The sequence below is a fragment of the Aulonocara stuartgranti genome, assembly GCF_965226115.1.
Source record: "Aulonocara stuartgranti genome assembly, chromosome: 6".
Lineage (NCBI taxonomy): Eukaryota > Metazoa > Chordata > Actinopteri > Cichliformes > Cichlidae > Aulonocara > Aulonocara stuartgranti.
The window spans coordinates 31857344-31873320 of record NC_138944.1 but is presented as its reverse complement, the minus strand read 5'-3'; the positions used below and the strand labels follow the sequence as shown (position 1 = coordinate 31873320).

General features: G+C 39.9%; 1 protein-coding gene across 1 annotated transcript in view; it reads right to left on the bottom strand.

The window, feature by feature from the left end:
- Nucleotides 1-15977, bottom strand: part of mslnb (mesothelin b) — a 47975-nt gene that overhangs the window by 30214 nt on the left and 1784 nt on the right. The window contains exons 2-41 of the mRNA XM_082537809.1: nucleotides 15289-15386; nucleotides 13816-13834; nucleotides 13671-13704; nucleotides 12292-12414; nucleotides 11864-12063; nucleotides 11677-11780; nucleotides 10240-10352; nucleotides 9855-10082; nucleotides 9656-9730; nucleotides 9315-9553; nucleotides 8591-8675; nucleotides 8308-8451; nucleotides 7978-8180; nucleotides 7778-7887; nucleotides 7565-7683; nucleotides 7290-7466; nucleotides 6907-6938; nucleotides 6380-6477; nucleotides 6220-6242; nucleotides 6027-6048; nucleotides 5907-5934; nucleotides 5737-5815; nucleotides 5499-5645; nucleotides 5156-5364; nucleotides 4325-4425; nucleotides 4109-4227; nucleotides 3828-4004; nucleotides 3701-3732; nucleotides 3503-3600; nucleotides 3245-3261; nucleotides 3132-3153; nucleotides 3017-3044; nucleotides 2833-2917; nucleotides 1917-2063; nucleotides 1592-1803; nucleotides 1386-1489; nucleotides 1022-1140; nucleotides 753-908; nucleotides 300-514; nucleotides 131-216 (exon numbers count right to left, since the gene is read on the bottom strand). Of these exons, the coding sequence (XP_082393935.1) occupies nucleotides 131-216; nucleotides 300-514; nucleotides 753-908; nucleotides 1022-1140; nucleotides 1386-1489; nucleotides 1592-1803; nucleotides 1917-2063; nucleotides 2833-2917; nucleotides 3017-3044; nucleotides 3132-3153; nucleotides 3245-3261; nucleotides 3503-3600; nucleotides 3701-3732; nucleotides 3828-4004; nucleotides 4109-4227; nucleotides 4325-4425; nucleotides 5156-5364; nucleotides 5499-5645; nucleotides 5737-5815; nucleotides 5907-5934; nucleotides 6027-6048; nucleotides 6220-6242; nucleotides 6380-6477; nucleotides 6907-6938; nucleotides 7290-7466; nucleotides 7565-7683; nucleotides 7778-7887; nucleotides 7978-8180; nucleotides 8308-8451; nucleotides 8591-8675; nucleotides 9315-9553; nucleotides 9656-9730; nucleotides 9855-10082; nucleotides 10240-10352; nucleotides 11677-11780; nucleotides 11864-12063; nucleotides 12292-12414; nucleotides 13671-13704; nucleotides 13816-13834; nucleotides 15289-15340 (4381 nt within the window). The 5' untranslated portion in view covers nucleotides 15341-15386. The remainder of the gene's footprint in view (nucleotides 1-130; nucleotides 217-299; nucleotides 515-752; nucleotides 909-1021; nucleotides 1141-1385; nucleotides 1490-1591; nucleotides 1804-1916; nucleotides 2064-2832; nucleotides 2918-3016; nucleotides 3045-3131; nucleotides 3154-3244; nucleotides 3262-3502; nucleotides 3601-3700; nucleotides 3733-3827; nucleotides 4005-4108; nucleotides 4228-4324; nucleotides 4426-5155; nucleotides 5365-5498; nucleotides 5646-5736; nucleotides 5816-5906; nucleotides 5935-6026; nucleotides 6049-6219; nucleotides 6243-6379; nucleotides 6478-6906; nucleotides 6939-7289; nucleotides 7467-7564; nucleotides 7684-7777; nucleotides 7888-7977; nucleotides 8181-8307; nucleotides 8452-8590; nucleotides 8676-9314; nucleotides 9554-9655; nucleotides 9731-9854; nucleotides 10083-10239; nucleotides 10353-11676; nucleotides 11781-11863; nucleotides 12064-12291; nucleotides 12415-13670; nucleotides 13705-13815; nucleotides 13835-15288; nucleotides 15387-15977) is intronic.

Here is a 15977-nt window from a genome sequence, read left to right as displayed (position 1 = left end):
AGGCTGGCAGCCATTATGTTAAGAAATGTGAATGGGCTACTCGCTTACAGGAATGTTACAGCCCAATTTCATAAAGCATCCAACAAAAAAAATTAAAGCTGAGTTTACTGGTTTCCTGGGTTAGCTTTACCTCCGAGGGTCTGGAGGATTTGATCATAGATTTTTTGCTGTGTGTCTGTGCTGAGCGTTGAGATAGTCATGTTCAGGTTCAGTACACTGAAACAAAAAAATGCAAAGGTTTATTTCCAGTCAGATTGCTTAAATACTTCCATATATGGTGCTTGAAGCTTTGTGCTCACCCCAGCTGCTCAATGCTGCAGCTCCGTCCTGCCAGTATTCCGAAGTAAGGTGCAACTTGTCCTGGTGAAAGTTGTACCAGCAGGGGTGGCAGCCGGGAGGTAAGCCACACCTCTACGTCCGCATCACTCATCGAAGGAAGGGAGAGGTTTGCACGATCAAACACAACTTGCAACATGGCTGACCTCACGACTGAAGGCAATGCGTCTTCAGGAGCCTGTAGAAAAAACCAAAAGTAATAATCATGTTTTTTAGATGTAACAGGTGTAACAGGACCTTCTTCAACTTCTGTGTGAGAAGACTAACCAGAAAAATGTTAGAGTTTACCATCATTGCAAACATAAACACAAAACGTATGAATGTTTTACATGTGATGAACAGATAAACTCAGCTTGACTTGACCTCTAGTATCAACAAAACACACCAGGTGACTTTATAACATGATGTATGCTCACCAGGAGAACAGATGAGAAATCATCAAAGAAGGCAGCCAGAGACTGGTCAGGCACATATTTCATCACCATGTTGACTTGCTCAGAAGTTGTGAGCTGGCCAGGTGTTGTGGACACCTCGGCTAGCTGTCTGACCGTGAGCTGTGACAAGGCTTCCATCTGCATATGCAAACACACATGTTGTCAGTGACAGTTGTGGTTATCACAGAGGGAAACCCCACCCCACAAGAAAACAGATGTAAAGACAGAAAATGCAGTGCATCATAACGCACCGCTGAGAAGTTGGAGTAGATCGTCTGAATGTCCTGGAACGTCGCAAGATAGGCAAAACCTCCCATGTTCACCTGCAGCCATTGTGCACTGGTGGCAATGCCTGAGCTGCAGGCGGGGTCTGAACCACAAACACACACAGAGGAAATTCAGCTTTATTGTGCTGAAGGAAAAGCATCTATCATACATTGTTATGTCACTTTGCAATACACGTGACCACCCTGGATTACTGTATTCCTGAATCCCACCAATTCTATCAACATGTGTGAATGTTGGATTAATTCAGATGTGACGTGAACAATACATAGACTGTAACTGTTAATAGGCTGCCATTGATTGTTACTGGGCTGTAATACAGCAGTGTACCTGTGCTGTTGTTCCTGGTCAGGAAAACCTTAATGAAGTGCGTGTAGACAGACACCTGCCTGGCAAACGTCAATTGTGGCCGGAGTTGACTCAAAATCTGCTGACTGAATTGAAATTGGGATTAGGTTAATTAAAAAATGGCAGGCTTTTGGTATACCAAGAAAGGCAGTCACATTTGATGTAATTTTATGGTCTTAATTTCTTACATGGCCTGGTAGGAGCTGCAGGTCAGGTTCTTTGTGGAGATACATGAAAGGAAGTCAGGTGAAACAGCTGGCAGAAATGGGAGAAGGCGGCGGCCAAACCACGTCTGGATGAAGGTTAGATTATTGAGGGTGGCCGTGTTGACAGTATCTATTCGGAGTTCTTGTATGGTGTCCAGAATCACGGACACTGCTGGGTTGTTGGCGTCCAGAGTCTATAACAAAGATCAAAATGTGATGTAACTACTGACTTTTCTTATCTTTCAACAACAGACGGTTTGCAGAAGGTTCTTCTCGTCTTACAAAATATTGTGTAATGCTTTCATACCGTGTTGACGAGCAGATCCAGAGCCTGGTCCAGGACCTGAGAGGTTTCGGAGAGGACACGTTTCCAGACAGATTTGGACCCACTCGAGCTGGAGGAGCGGTTGCACTTCAGTATCATTGCCAGCTGTTCTGCTGTTATTGTTGACAGCTGCGTGACGACAGAGAACAGTTTAGACTCCACAGTGAAAGTGAAAACGAGCTGAATCACAGACGGCTGTTGACTTATGTGACGCTTTTTTTTTTTTGCTTGGTCAGGCCTCTTCCGGGGCAAAGGGGCCCTCGGGCCTCCGGCCTCTGGGCCTGCGGCTCGGTTCACTCACACTCAAACCTTTTGAATACAAGCACGCTGATCCACACAGGTGTCCACGCGGGTGTCCACTGTTCATAGACATAAACTACACCTTTATTGGCTGCTACTTCCAAGCACATTTTGCGCTGTCGGTCCTGCTTGCTACACAACAACATTCAATATTTAGTATTTACTGCTGTTTACACTTAGCTAGATTAACGTGACGGTGTTGTGTTTAGTATGTTGCTCTGGTTTTTTGCTTGTTTTCTCTTCTTTTTCTCTCAACAGGTGATCCAGGAGATTTTTTTTCTCTTCTTTCTCTTTTTAAGTGCCCTTCCTCACTGTCCCTCTTCCCTTCTGTTTTTCTTTTCCTTCATCTTTCTTTCTCCCTTTTCTATCCCTCAGTCATGTCTGTGTCGTCTGTAACAACTGAAAATAAAATAAAATAAATGATAACAACAAAGGTCGATCAAATGGACCAATACGGCAAGGCCGTGATGATCCATTTGGCAAAGTAAATCCGTTGGGTATCCTTGTTGGTCTTCAGACAACAATTCTGACGGCTAAAGAACCAAATGGGACAGGCAAAAAAATAAATAAATTAAAAAAGATTATGTGACGCTCTTACCGAGGCACAAGCCAGTTGCTCAACGGCCAAGTCACAGAGGTTTCCGCTCGTCTGTGCACTGGTGAGTTGGAGCTGCACTGCTGTTCTGTGGTTTCAAAATAAAACATGTGATTGGTACTTTGTTGACATCTGGGACAACGTTGCATAAAAAGTAAACTCTCCAACAGGTTCATGTAAATCCTACCTGTTCAAACCGATACAGATATCTGTTGCTGTACCAAAAAAAGGAGAAAAAAAAAAGTTATAAATTGACAATAAAAAAAATTGCATTTTTATGCATAAAGAAGTGGAGAACTTACCATTTGCCGTGCTGACATTACACTTGTAAGAGAAACAGACACAGAGCACATTACAAATCTACTATATTAAGACTAAAGTAAGACAAAACAAATAATCTAAAACATACAATTACCTCTCCAATGAGGCAGTCTGAAATAAAAACACAGGAAATGCAAATCAGTTTAATGTATTTAAAAAAAAAATCAGTTCAGTAATAAGCTACAGTTAGACTGGATGTTATTCCTGACGCTTGCTAATTATTGACAATTTACATTTAGCGTGTCCATAGAGTAGGTGGTGTGTGGAATAAGATGAAACAGTGAAGAGACAAAGCTGGATATAAGACTTTGAGAATTAGTGTTCTAAATCTTTATGTTGATGTAACACTCACCAGGTGGTAGTTGGTGGGATAGAGCCTCTTTAGTCTGTGTGATAGTTGCAACAATGCCAAGAGAAACCACAGGTATGGCCAAGTCCAGTCTGGCAAACCTGTAACATGTAAACACACAGATTTTAATCATAGTGCCAGATTATATAAAAAAGTTTAACCACTTCAAAAGTGCCGAGTATAAGTAGATGTGAAACTCACAGCGTTTTGTATGAAGAGCAAGTGAAGTTTTCCTTGGAGGAGAAAGAAAGCAAACATCATTCATTACTTTAACAAGCACAGGAAAGTAAAAATGATGACTTAACAGGAAGGCAGCTGCTCTTTTTACCGGGTGAATGAACACGGTGAGGTTGGTCAGGAACTCTGTGAATTTATTCTTTTCAGCAGACACGGTCAGGTAGTCAAAGAGCGCGTTGATGATGACAGCTTTGTCCGGCAGATTTGGAAGCGACAGCGACAGCAGCTCTGCGCTCTGTTGTGCAGTCAGGAGTGTCAAGACTTCAATCTAAAAGGAAATACGAAACAAGTGAGAGTTATTTCTATTAGTTCACAGCTTTGTTTGTTTGTATTTTTTTAAAATCGCGTCAATTAACCGAAGTCCCATCTCACAGGGTTGAATTGTGGGTTGAGATGGATCAGCTCAGTGAGCGACAGAAGTGCTGAAAATGGACCGAAATTCTGCTGTATCCACACTGCAGTGCTGTTGGAGGTGGACACACAGCTGGAATCTAGAAGAAGTTTTGAAAAAGTAGAAATAACTGTAAATGATTGATTTTTAATTTTATTTTTTTAGTTGTTAAATTAAAATACGAAGCATGCGCGTACCTGAGCGTGGCTGCGTCAGGAACTGCAGTATGAAATCCTGCAAGACCAACTGCTGCTGGTTTGAGGTCATCTGGTTAAACTGGCTGATAAACGTCTGCAGTCTGAAAATGAAATCACGGCAAAAAGAAAAAAGAAAAAAAAAGAGAACTAACTAACCAATAACATTTTGTAACTGAAAAACAAATTTATATTTGTACTGCATGGATATAACAGAGAACCCTTTGGATTTTTGACTAAACCAACCGTTGTTGTATTGTTGTATTTCGACTCTTGATTTAGTCTCATCTGCGTGCCTTCTACACTTCCTGTCCTACTTGTCTTTTTGTTCTTGATGTTACAGCGAAGGTTGGTTTACTTTCATGCCATGTGCCAGCTTTACTGACTTGTTTGTGATTTTCCAGACTGTTTTCATCTGATAATGAATCGTTATTATCGCTTCCTTACATTTACGACTGATTTTTTTTATGTAATTACTCATCTTAAATATGAAAAATAGCAAACTAACAGCTAACTGAGATTTCATTGTAAGTAAAACTGTGAACTTTTGCAGATTAATTCTCTCTGCCATGCCCTATGATTTGCCATGCCCTTTGCGTCTTTCTTTAACAACTCCACACTCCATTCGCTGACAGTTTTTTTTTTATTAATGGATACGACACGAAATATTCTAGACCTGAATGAAGTTCAGATCAAATTTAGAAATATTAATTGCAGAAATCCTCTGAAGGGTTCATCTTCACAGATGAATCTTGGAAATCAAAACGTGAACTGTGAACCACACTGGATGCATGCTGTTGGGCGTGTGCAGCAGCAATTCTGACAAATACTCACATTTCCTGGTATGACTGACAGGTCAGGTTTGTGCTGCTGAGACAGCGCAGAAACATTCCTGATGCGTAAGGCAAGAAGCTCCTCAGGCGGCCTGAGAACCACAACCTGATAACTTCGCTGTTCTGCAGCTGCTCATCTGTCAGCAGCGACACTCTGATCTCTCCAATCACATCCAAGACCTGTGGCGCTGATGGAATCACGGGCATCGGCTAAACAAGAGATAATTGAGTTATTTTAAAGGCGGATTAACTTTTCCCCAGGTCACAATTCTTGTAACTTAGTGTTTGAATGATTCATTTCATGAATCCTTATTTGTTTGTTAAAGCTTATTAAAGTCATTAACCATGTTAGCCAGGATGTCCAGGGCTGGGTTTAAAACATTGGAGACTTTAGTGAGCAGGATTTTCCACAGAGTTTTGGAGTGGGCGCTGTTCCCAGAAAGATTACACATCAGAAGAGATGCCAGTTGATTGGCTGTGAAGTTGTCCAGCTGGATGTGTGAAAGAGACAGAGGACGTGTAGTTATTCTCTGCAATAAACAGTAATGAGTCCTCACCGGCTCTGTTAAAGTAAATCATTACCTGTGCACAGGCATATTCCTCCAAGGGGACGTTGCAGGGAACTTGATTAAAGGTGTCCAAGTAAGACAGCAGATCAGAGCTTTGGGTCACACAAGACAGGAAATACACGTCAGAATAGAAAACAACTGCAGTAGCATTGCTTACTATGTAAATCCTATTAAAAGGGTTACCTGTTGACTCCTGCACAGCTCTGAGTTTCTGTCAAAAAACAGAAAATTATTTCTTTTCAGAAATCATACAAACAGAATGTATTAGTGTTTACGCTGGCAACAGTCAAAAAAAAGTCTTACCATTGAGCGGGATTACCGGGCACTGTAAAAGACGGGATTAACAAATTAAAACAATGATTGAAATATTATTCAAACCGTTGTGACAACCACAGCTTAAGAGCATTCAAATTAAGATGTGATATGAGCAGAAAAGACAACAGTTGTTGTGATTTGTTAGGATTTAAACTAAATTGTATAGAAGAAAAAATCTCACCCTGAGGTTCGCCGGCACGCACTCTGTCCAAATCAGAAAATAAAAAATATTCAGTCAGCAAAAGCACAGGTTTAGGTCTACTTACATGGACTAGCTTAAGCCATTACATTGTGCACTCAGTCGTTTTTTGTCTTTGTGTTTGTGAGGCAGTGAAACGTACCGACAGGTGCAATGTTTATCAGGGCTTCTATAGTGGCCCAGGTGACTGGTTCCATTTCTGGAGGCAGAGATGGTATGGCTGCATAGAGCTGTGTAAAGCTGGAATACAAAAGAACACAAAACACACATGTAAATAAAGAGTATATAGAGAGCTACCCAATCAGACCTTCAGACCTTGTTTTTGTGATGTCCACTATTGAAAGCTGAAATTAAATCTGCATTAAAAATGACTATCTGTCATGTAATTAATTTTCTACATTATCCTGTATTAATCCAGTTAATAAGCTATATTAATGCCACAATGTATATTGTAATCTCATTTCTTTCTCTTTCTGTTTTCATTTCTGAATTAATAATAGCAATAGCAGTGGTTCAGTTTTAGCCATTAATGCATTGCTACGAAGCCTTAGCTTGAACATGGTTGCAGGTATAGTCTGCAGTGAGAGAGCTCTCCTGATTCACTGAACAAAACAGCTTGGAAAGAATTGTGAGGTTCATTTAGTCAGAAAACCGGTTAAAGTTACTCACATTTGTTTGTAGATGTCGCAGGAAGGATTGATCTGAAAAATTGCATATTTTATGATTAATATTTGAGAAAGGCTAAAGCATGCTCAACACCTATCACAGCAAAATCTCCAGTGTTAAATTATCACTGGAGAGTGTCTATATGGGTCCACTCCTCTGGGTGTTAAATACAACACTGTTGAGTGTTAAATTAACACTTTTGACAGTGTTATATGTTTAAAAGTAACCTAGTCAGTTTTGAAGATTAACAATGACTAACACCGAGCAGTGCTGATCTTCTAACACTGGAAAATAACTCAAAATGTTAGAAATATTCCAGTACACTCTCTAGTGTTAATTTAACACGGGAGATTTTGCTGTGTACACATCTCAGCCAAAGCTGTTACCTCTCCAGCGAGCCTGACCAAAGCGCTGAGGACCTCTGGGTACTTCCTGGCTGCAGGTGACTCCGTCAGGAAGTTAAACACTTGGCTGATGACAACGTCTTTCTCTGGTGGAGTTGGGAGAGTCAACAGCAGCAACTCTACCATCTGATTTGGAGTCAGGAGGTCAAGAGCCTCCAGCTGAGTGGGTTACAAAGCAGAAGAGGAGAGCACAATTACTGTATAGTAAAATTACTGCTTCTGTTAAGTCTGAGCACATCTGTGTTTTGCAAACTTACTCCAGAGAAATAAGGGTTGAGTGCGTAGAAGTCGAAGATAGAGGCAAAGCTCGAGAAGAAACCAAAGTTGAGTTGCAGCCATTCTGCGCTGTTATTAACTGCAGAGACACACTGGGGGTCTGAAGCATTTGTACAAACATTAACATAAATGCCAAAGGAACTGGTTTTGTAGTATCTGTGTGTTAATCTGTGTTGTCTGTGTCCTCTTCTTACCCGAGGTGTTGTGATTTAGCAGGAAGGGGTAGATGAAGTACTCGTAGATGTTGCTGCTGTACATCGGATCAGCATCCAAAAAGTTCATGCGTTCACTGAGCGCCGCCACACTGCACACAGCAGGGCAAAGACAAAGTGAGAACGACTGCACCAAACCACGTTCTCGTTAAATGAAAGAGAAATGAAAACGGTTGACTCACAGGGTTTGGTAAACGGGGCAAGAAAAGTTCTTGGTGCTGAGGCAGGAGAGGAGCTCTGGCTGTACGTCGGGCAGGAGGGGCAGCAGCTTGACCTTGAACCAGAGCTGGATGAAAGCTGGGTCCGTCAGGTGCTCCTGGGTCAGAGTTGCTGAGTTTGACTCGCTGAAGATCTGCTTAAACTCGGATTCCAACTGCGTGAAGTTCTACAGAGGATGAAGAACGAGGAAGCATTGATTTGCTGAAGCTGCAATGTGTGTAGTGAAAACACAAGCCTATGAAAGCAATGTTGTGAAGCTATAAGTCACCGTGGAGCTGTTGGACAGTACTCACTGCTGTGGAGAGCTCCTTGATCAGCAAGTTCAGACGTTGAGTCAGCTCTAGAACCAGCTTCAAGACGACGGCTTCTGTCATGGTCAGGTTGTTACGAGCAGCGCAGTGCAAGACATGAGCCACGTTTGCCACCGCGTCGGTCAGCTGACGGCACGGAAAGAAAAATCATCGGCACAGAAGTTAGAAAAACTTTTGACATTCAATTTTTTTTTATATGTCAGGAATTTAAGTGAAGAATTCAAAACATTCGAGTGTCAATAATCAAAGGTAAATAAAACCTCACCCCGCAAGGGCTCTTATCGAGGGTGATGCTACAGACATCCTGGATTTCAATCACCGTCATGTTGTCCATACTGTTGTCCAGACGGCTGCACAAAAGTAAAGAACACGCTTGAACACAAAAGACATAGTGATGCATCATCTTACAGCACAGCAACGTTCACACTGACCATGCTGGCAAACAGACACATTTTAAAAGGTGTTCTAGCACATGTGAAATTGACAAAAGTTCCTCAAAGAGTGACAAGTACGAAGGTTCTACAAGGAACGTAAAACTGCAAATTGTAACATTGACTTAGTGAATTTCTTCTGACCTTGAGTGACTATGAGATGCTCTTATGTATATTTCTCCTCACATTTTGAAACCAGATAATTACTTAATTAGAAAAATAATCATTCCTAAATGGTGCTAAAGCCTCTGACTGCTAATTACTGTGGTATTTATTTAAAGATTTGTTTTAGTTGCAGACTGGCTTTCTAATACCACTCTTAGCTTAATTTCAGTCTGCACTAATACGTAAGAAGAAATTGAGCTTTTAAAAGCACAGCAAAGAGAATGGGGTCACTATACAGCATAGCAAACCAAAAAAACAAGCTAAAACAGGCTTAACAGAGCGTTGCTGGATAGAGCTTTAGAGCCGCTGATGTGTCTACATCACTGATGCATTATTGATAGTTTTCCTATTTTCAATGGAAACCATTAATGTAAATGAGGAATTCCGACTTACAACACTTCGTGGAAAGCGAGCGTGATGTTTTCATGCATCAGGAGTTCTTCATCGGGCAAAAACCTCCGTAACAGCGGCTTCACAACGTAATGATACCAGTCTACTACATTTGTCACATCAAACTTAGGTCCCTCTGGGACCTCAGGTGCGCTTGGCTGGTATTTGCCAGCCAGCTCAGAAAGAGTCCAGTTGAGCAGGAACTGGGTCAAAGTGGTGCTTCTTATATTTGACGGATTTCTCTGGAAAAAACAGGTCAGGGGTCATTTTTTCTAACTGGCTGTAGAGCTGTTTAGACAGCTTAGAGAGTGGCAACACATGAGTGTGCGCGTGTGTTTGTGTACCTCACGTGTGAAGGACACAAAATTATGAACAAAGCTCCCGATGGGTTTGAAGGCTGACATGAATCCATTTACGACCTGGATGTGCAATGAAGCAGAGGCTGTTAAATTTTACTGAATTAAATTTTTTATGAATATTTTTTCTAGAGATGAAAACATCTTCAATTATTTTTGCAGGTGGATGCGCACTCTGTTACTGTACCTGTTGGAGGCCTGGCTGATGTGACAGCTGTACTGGATAGGAGGGTGGGTACCCAGGGGTTGTCCAGTTGGGGCCCCATCCAGGGCCAGCAGTGGGTGATGGGCCAGATTCCCCTGTTAGCAGACTGTGGAAGACCAAGGCTAATGTGCCATTGTCTAAACTGGCAACATAAGGGCTCATGAGCAGCTCGGCCTTTTGTGCTGGAGACAACAAGTTAAGAACCTCCAGCTGTGAATGAAGAAAAAAAAGGAGTAAGAGAAGAAGAACAGGAAGAAGTGTGGAGCAGCGATATTTGTTGTGGTGGAGTTCTCTGTAGTGTCCAGATTGCCATAAAAACAGCTGTATAAAATTCATAAAATCTTAATTAAGGCTCAGTTTAACTCACTCCATTGAAGACCACATTGAGCTCTGAAAAGTCCTTCAAGCGGGCCATGACACTGAAGGCACCAAAGTTCTTCATCAGCCACTCCGCACTGCCCTCATCTGGCCTCACACAGCCTGCACACAGATCACACATTGACCGACTGTGTACATACTAGCAGTTAGCTCCAACATTTGAACAAACTGAAGCTTTAATTGTGACTTAATGAATTTCAGTCTGTCTGCAGACAAATGCAGATTGTCAAAGATAAAAACTGCAAACATATTTTAGTAAAACATAGCACTTGATTGGTTCTGATGCTTTATTGTCTAACATGAGAACTTTGCTTCTTCTTTTAAATTTGATTTTATCCATTTTAAAAACCCAAATAACTTAATTAAGAACAAAACACATTATTAGCCCTAGCTGCACTTTGACCCTGTCCTGTGTTGTTTAACTTCTGGACAATGATTTTCCTCTTTGTCACAGAAGAATGCAATCCCCACCCCATTCCCTGCACAGTGTTCCCTGTCGGGGTTTTTGTGTGTGTGACTGCTCCAAATCTAGTAAGTTTGGTGCCTCCTTTTTTTTATCAAAGCCTTTAAACACTTTAAAAGCTATTTCTATTTGTTTTTTCTGTCTACAAATGTTGTTTAATACCTCAAAACCCACCAAATAAAGACCTCAAGAAAGTAACACAAGTTGTTGCAAGAGGCTTATTTGGACGTTATTATGCAAACAGGCTTTTTGCATGAATGACATTTATAACATCGTTGGCACCTTCAGTTAGTGACAGCTGCTAATTTGGTACAGAAACATTCAAAACTTTTGAGAAAACCTATTTATTTGTTGTTTTGAACACATCCACACACCGTTTAGCAAACCTCAGTAAATGATTAGATGCTTAGCTGTGTGCTGTGCTGTCTCCATGCCAGTACAAGCAAGAAGCAACTTTGTTGCTTGTGAAAGAGTTGTTGAGGGTCACATGATAATGAGAGACACTTCTAGAAAAAAGTTGTAGGAAATACCATTGCATGCCTTTGAGTTGTAAATATGTAAATATTAAGATGATGTTAACATGTTTGATCTACAAAGACTGGCACTGTAACTTTCATGTAAAGGGCCACGGTGTGAGTGTCTGAAAGGCGATACAGATACATTTCCCGGCACACGGTCATTTCCAAATCTGCTTGCAGTACTTTAACAGCTATTAGATAACACTTTGATAACCTGTGTAAGTACAATTTTGATAACACATGCACAATGCAGCGCTTAGGCCTATAGCAGCAGTTACGATAAATTAAGGTTTAGCTGGAATATGAATGTGAAACAGTTTCTATTTTTGACCTTAACTTGCAAAGAGTGATTAAATGCTAACCTCACAATACCGTGTGACATATTTGTACTGAAAGTAAAGTCTAGTTTATAGGAAGAAAAAGTTATTGGTATTAGACACGTTACCATCAACTGTTGCCGAAGACAGGAACGGGTACATAAAGAATGTGTAGATCCACTTTTGCCTGACTGGATCCATCTCAGAATAGTGTTGACTGAGCTCCTCCACTCTGCGAGGAGACGTGGGATGTTGGATTATTATACTAAAATCTCAAAATTACAGAAATAAAGATGAGGACAGTAAGAGGCCTACACAGTCTGGTAGGTGGAGCAGCTGAAGTTCCTGGTGCTGAGACAGGACAAGAACTGCTTGGTGATGGATTTCAGGAGCGGTTTCATGTTGACCTCCAACCACATCCTGACCAGATCTTGATTTTGTAGAGCGTCTGCAGTCAAGTCTAATTCCAGAGCGCCCTCCACACTCAAAATTGGTCCTCTTGTCATGCTTGATTTCTGTGGCAACAGTGATGGAGAGGCTTTATACTCACATGTTTCACCAATAAGCTACTCAGCATTCATCTGCTTACATGAAACCTACTGTCAACAGGATTTATAAGTTAGTGACCAACAAATAATGTCAGTGTTGTGACAGAATAAAAAAACAAACTTAGTCCATCCCTGACTGGTCATACTGGAATTTGTAACATCTGTTCTTCTGCTGAATGCTTGTTGAAGTCATACCATAAACGTGTACACATCCATTGTGGCTTCAAGAATTCCTTTCAGCTTTCGCATTTCATCTGCGCCCGTGTCTGTCGAAGGCAGGCCCACACACTGTAAGAAGTTCGAGGTGGCGTCTGGGACCTTGAAATTTATGACAAGTGGAAAAGTGAGATTAATTGTGCCTGATTGTCTGATTGTGATTTATTACACTGATTGCCTGGTTGCATGATTAATAATTCCTCTCATATAGTTGTACATATGAATACTTTACTGATCCCGCAAAGGAAATTGCTGTATTATGGCAGCAGCATAAAGAATAACAATAAAAACATCATTGTTTAAAACACCACAGCACCACACTGAAGGCCTTATTATGTGAAATAACTGTTAAAATAAAAAATAATAAAATAAGACAATAAAAATGATCTGAATTATTATAGCAAGATATATAAAGAGTTTGTTTTTAAATGTGACTATGTCAGAAGTCCTGAAGTTACTGTTGTCATTTAGTTTAAACAACAGGTTCACACCATAGATGACGCAGTTTTTATGGCAAGTGTATCTGATTTAGGTGTGCTGATTCTATGCTGATCGTTGTTATATACATATACACATATAAACAGCACTTAGTTTGTTTCCAGTTGCCCAGGGGAGATTTTGTTCAGATGCATATCTTAGCGAACTTTGGGCTGACACTACAAATCGGAACAATATTATGCTATGCTGTGAGATTTATGCCACTTGAATTAATTTCTAAACTGTCTCCTGTTCTTATAATAAGGTAGGTGTTGTTAATTTAGCTGCTAGCTAGCTAAATTAATCTTTTTACAACATTTGCTTAATGCTCTTAAAACAGGATATGTCACAAAATAAAAGTTATTAAAGTAGAAGTGATTTAATTCCGAAATAAAATGTATTCATAGATAACACAGAAAAATCTTTAATATTGAAAATATTTGTCATGAAACATAATCTTTCATCTTCTTAACGTGATAAAGCATTTCGCCATACTCGCATCAAATACTGGGAAATCTATTGTTTGACATGTTTACCCACACCAGTGCACTACCCAGTGTTTTCACAGTCACTCTTCAAAAGTATTTAATCAAGCTCAGTGAAAAAAACGATGTGAACAGGTCATGAGCTAATCTTGATCTTTTTGGTATGCGTTTTGGGCAGTTTGACAACTGTAGTCATAACAAGAATCTCATGACGGTACCTGTGATCTCACAACCACGCTAACGAAATAATATCCTAGCCATACTGACTGTTTGCATATATTCAAAGTCAGCTCAACATATGTTGCATGAAAAAATGTTTTAAAAGAATAGAAAGCAATAACAATATGACGTTTGTACTTGTAGCTTTGTGTTGTGTTGTGCTACAGTTACACTAACCTGTGTGCAGGCATCTTTTGTGCATACTCCATTACTGCACGATCCACCAATTACAGAAAATAAAGATTATACAGGTTATTGCATTTAGAAGAGTGTAAAATTTACAAGTGTAAATATTATGTCTGTTTCTGTGTCCTGATCTTACCTCTGTGCACTGGATCCTGCTGTTGGGATAAGACAGAGTTGCATGTTAGAGCTGAATCCTACCAATGCATTTCCCCAAAACTTGTTTAAGCAGCAGAGTTTGGAAATTATTTAAGTCCTATTTTTAATGCAAAATTAGCCAGGAAATAGCATACCAAATGTTTAAACTCTTTTCTTGTTTTTTAAATTGCTGATTTAAAGGCTGTGTGGGGCTAATTAGTGACATGATTTAGTATAAATGATTTGGTTTGAGTTTTTCAGAAGCATACAATCCACACCTCTCAGTTACAATTTTACACAAAGTCCCAGCTTGTTGTTTAATGAGGTTGTAGAAGGGCATCAAAAACCACCCGGATTTGTATATTTGTAATAGTAAAATGCTTTTTTTTCTCTCTCGAGTGTATATTATTAAAATGCTGATGCTAAAAAGAAGCTCCTATTCTATTCTAAGAGACTGGTTACAGAGAAGTGTTGAAACTGTCAACAATACTGGCATCATATACGGGAGAAGATGTCACAAAATGACCAAGAAGGTACACGTAGCTTTAAAATTGTGCTGCTGAAATAATATTTGGTCAAAATGTTTCTGGTTTTGTAATAACAATAATAATATTAATAATAATAATTTGGTTTCTGGACACCTTTCTAAAGCCCAAGGCCACCTTACAAAGCATAAAATATAAACAGTAAAAGGATAAAAACATTTTCTGTAAAACCAGTGGTAAGAATTGATTCTAAGAAATAACCCATTGTTATTTATCTGCTTAAGCCCGTTATTGTTGTCTAGAAACTACCTAAACACACCCATGAACCGCACCATTGTTGCACCATTTTGACTCATTTTCATTATTCATGGCTTAAATAAATACTGGTGTCATGAAAAAACAAATATGTATAAATCCACAGCTGAAAGTAGTCCTCATCAAAAGCATCAAAAGCAAAGTTGACAGTTACGAGAAGTTCATGAGCCACCTGAACACGAGTGGGTTTTTAAAAAAAAGAAGTATTAATATTATCTTATAAATATTAATACGTTAATTTTAGATTATAGTATTTAAAGTGTATCATGTGTAAGTTTCTTAATCTACTGTCCAAGGCAAAATGGCCATTGGTCTTATGTGAGTGTCAGCAAAGCACATCAGCTGAGTACTTTCCCTCCACACTCTGGCAAGATTTTAATCAACATTAACTGAACCTGAGCAAATAAAGCTTGTGTGGATGAATGCAGATTTATTGTTCTAGTGCGTATTTACAGCAGCAGAGTAATGTTTGTGGGGCTACAATAGTCATGTTCCTTATGATTCATAGGTCATGGGAATAAAGGGACATGAAAATATCTCAACAACATTTGTAATGATGTGATTTTATTGTCAGTTTAGGAGATTTTTCCCCCAATCATGCCACCGGTCTTTCCTTTTAATGAGCTGCTGATTCTTATACATATATACATTAAACACACAAAACTTCCTCTTACCAAAGGAGCTCCCCAGTAGGTAAACCAATAGGAACAGGTAGCGAGCTCTCATAATGCAACCAGTCTCATGAGATGTGAGGGCTTTGTGTTGAAAATCACTGGGGAGAGAAGAAGAGAAAGCAGCTGACACAGTCATCCAGGCATTACAGGAACTACAGGCATCACATAACTAACAGGTGGATTAATGATCGGGATGTCTAAATAACTGGCACTCAGTATCAAAGTGCTATATATCACATCTTGGTCAGACATCATCAAATTAGGGGGCGAACCGCTTGTGGCTCAAGCCATCTAAAGCTTTAAACATTATATAACCAATCTTTTTAGGCAAACAATGAAAAGTCAGTCTATTACTGACCTTTCACTCGAATGCCTGTGTGTTTAGTGGCTGAAAGGAATCAGGGAGTGGCTGTTAGATGTCTTACATACAGCCACCTAAAGTAACCCATAACAAAGTGACATTAAAGCATGATGGGAGAACTGAAGCATTAGTGGAAAGAATGCTGAAACCCTGCCTCACACGGCTTATAACAATGAAAACAAAGATAACCTTCACATAACCCTGCTCATAAACCACATTGCAAATTGTCATCACTAGTAGAGTGATTCCTTTAACAAACCTTCTAATTTTGACTTTTGTGGCACTTTCCTTCAGAAATGACCTAAAACTTTATCCAAATCTGCTGCTG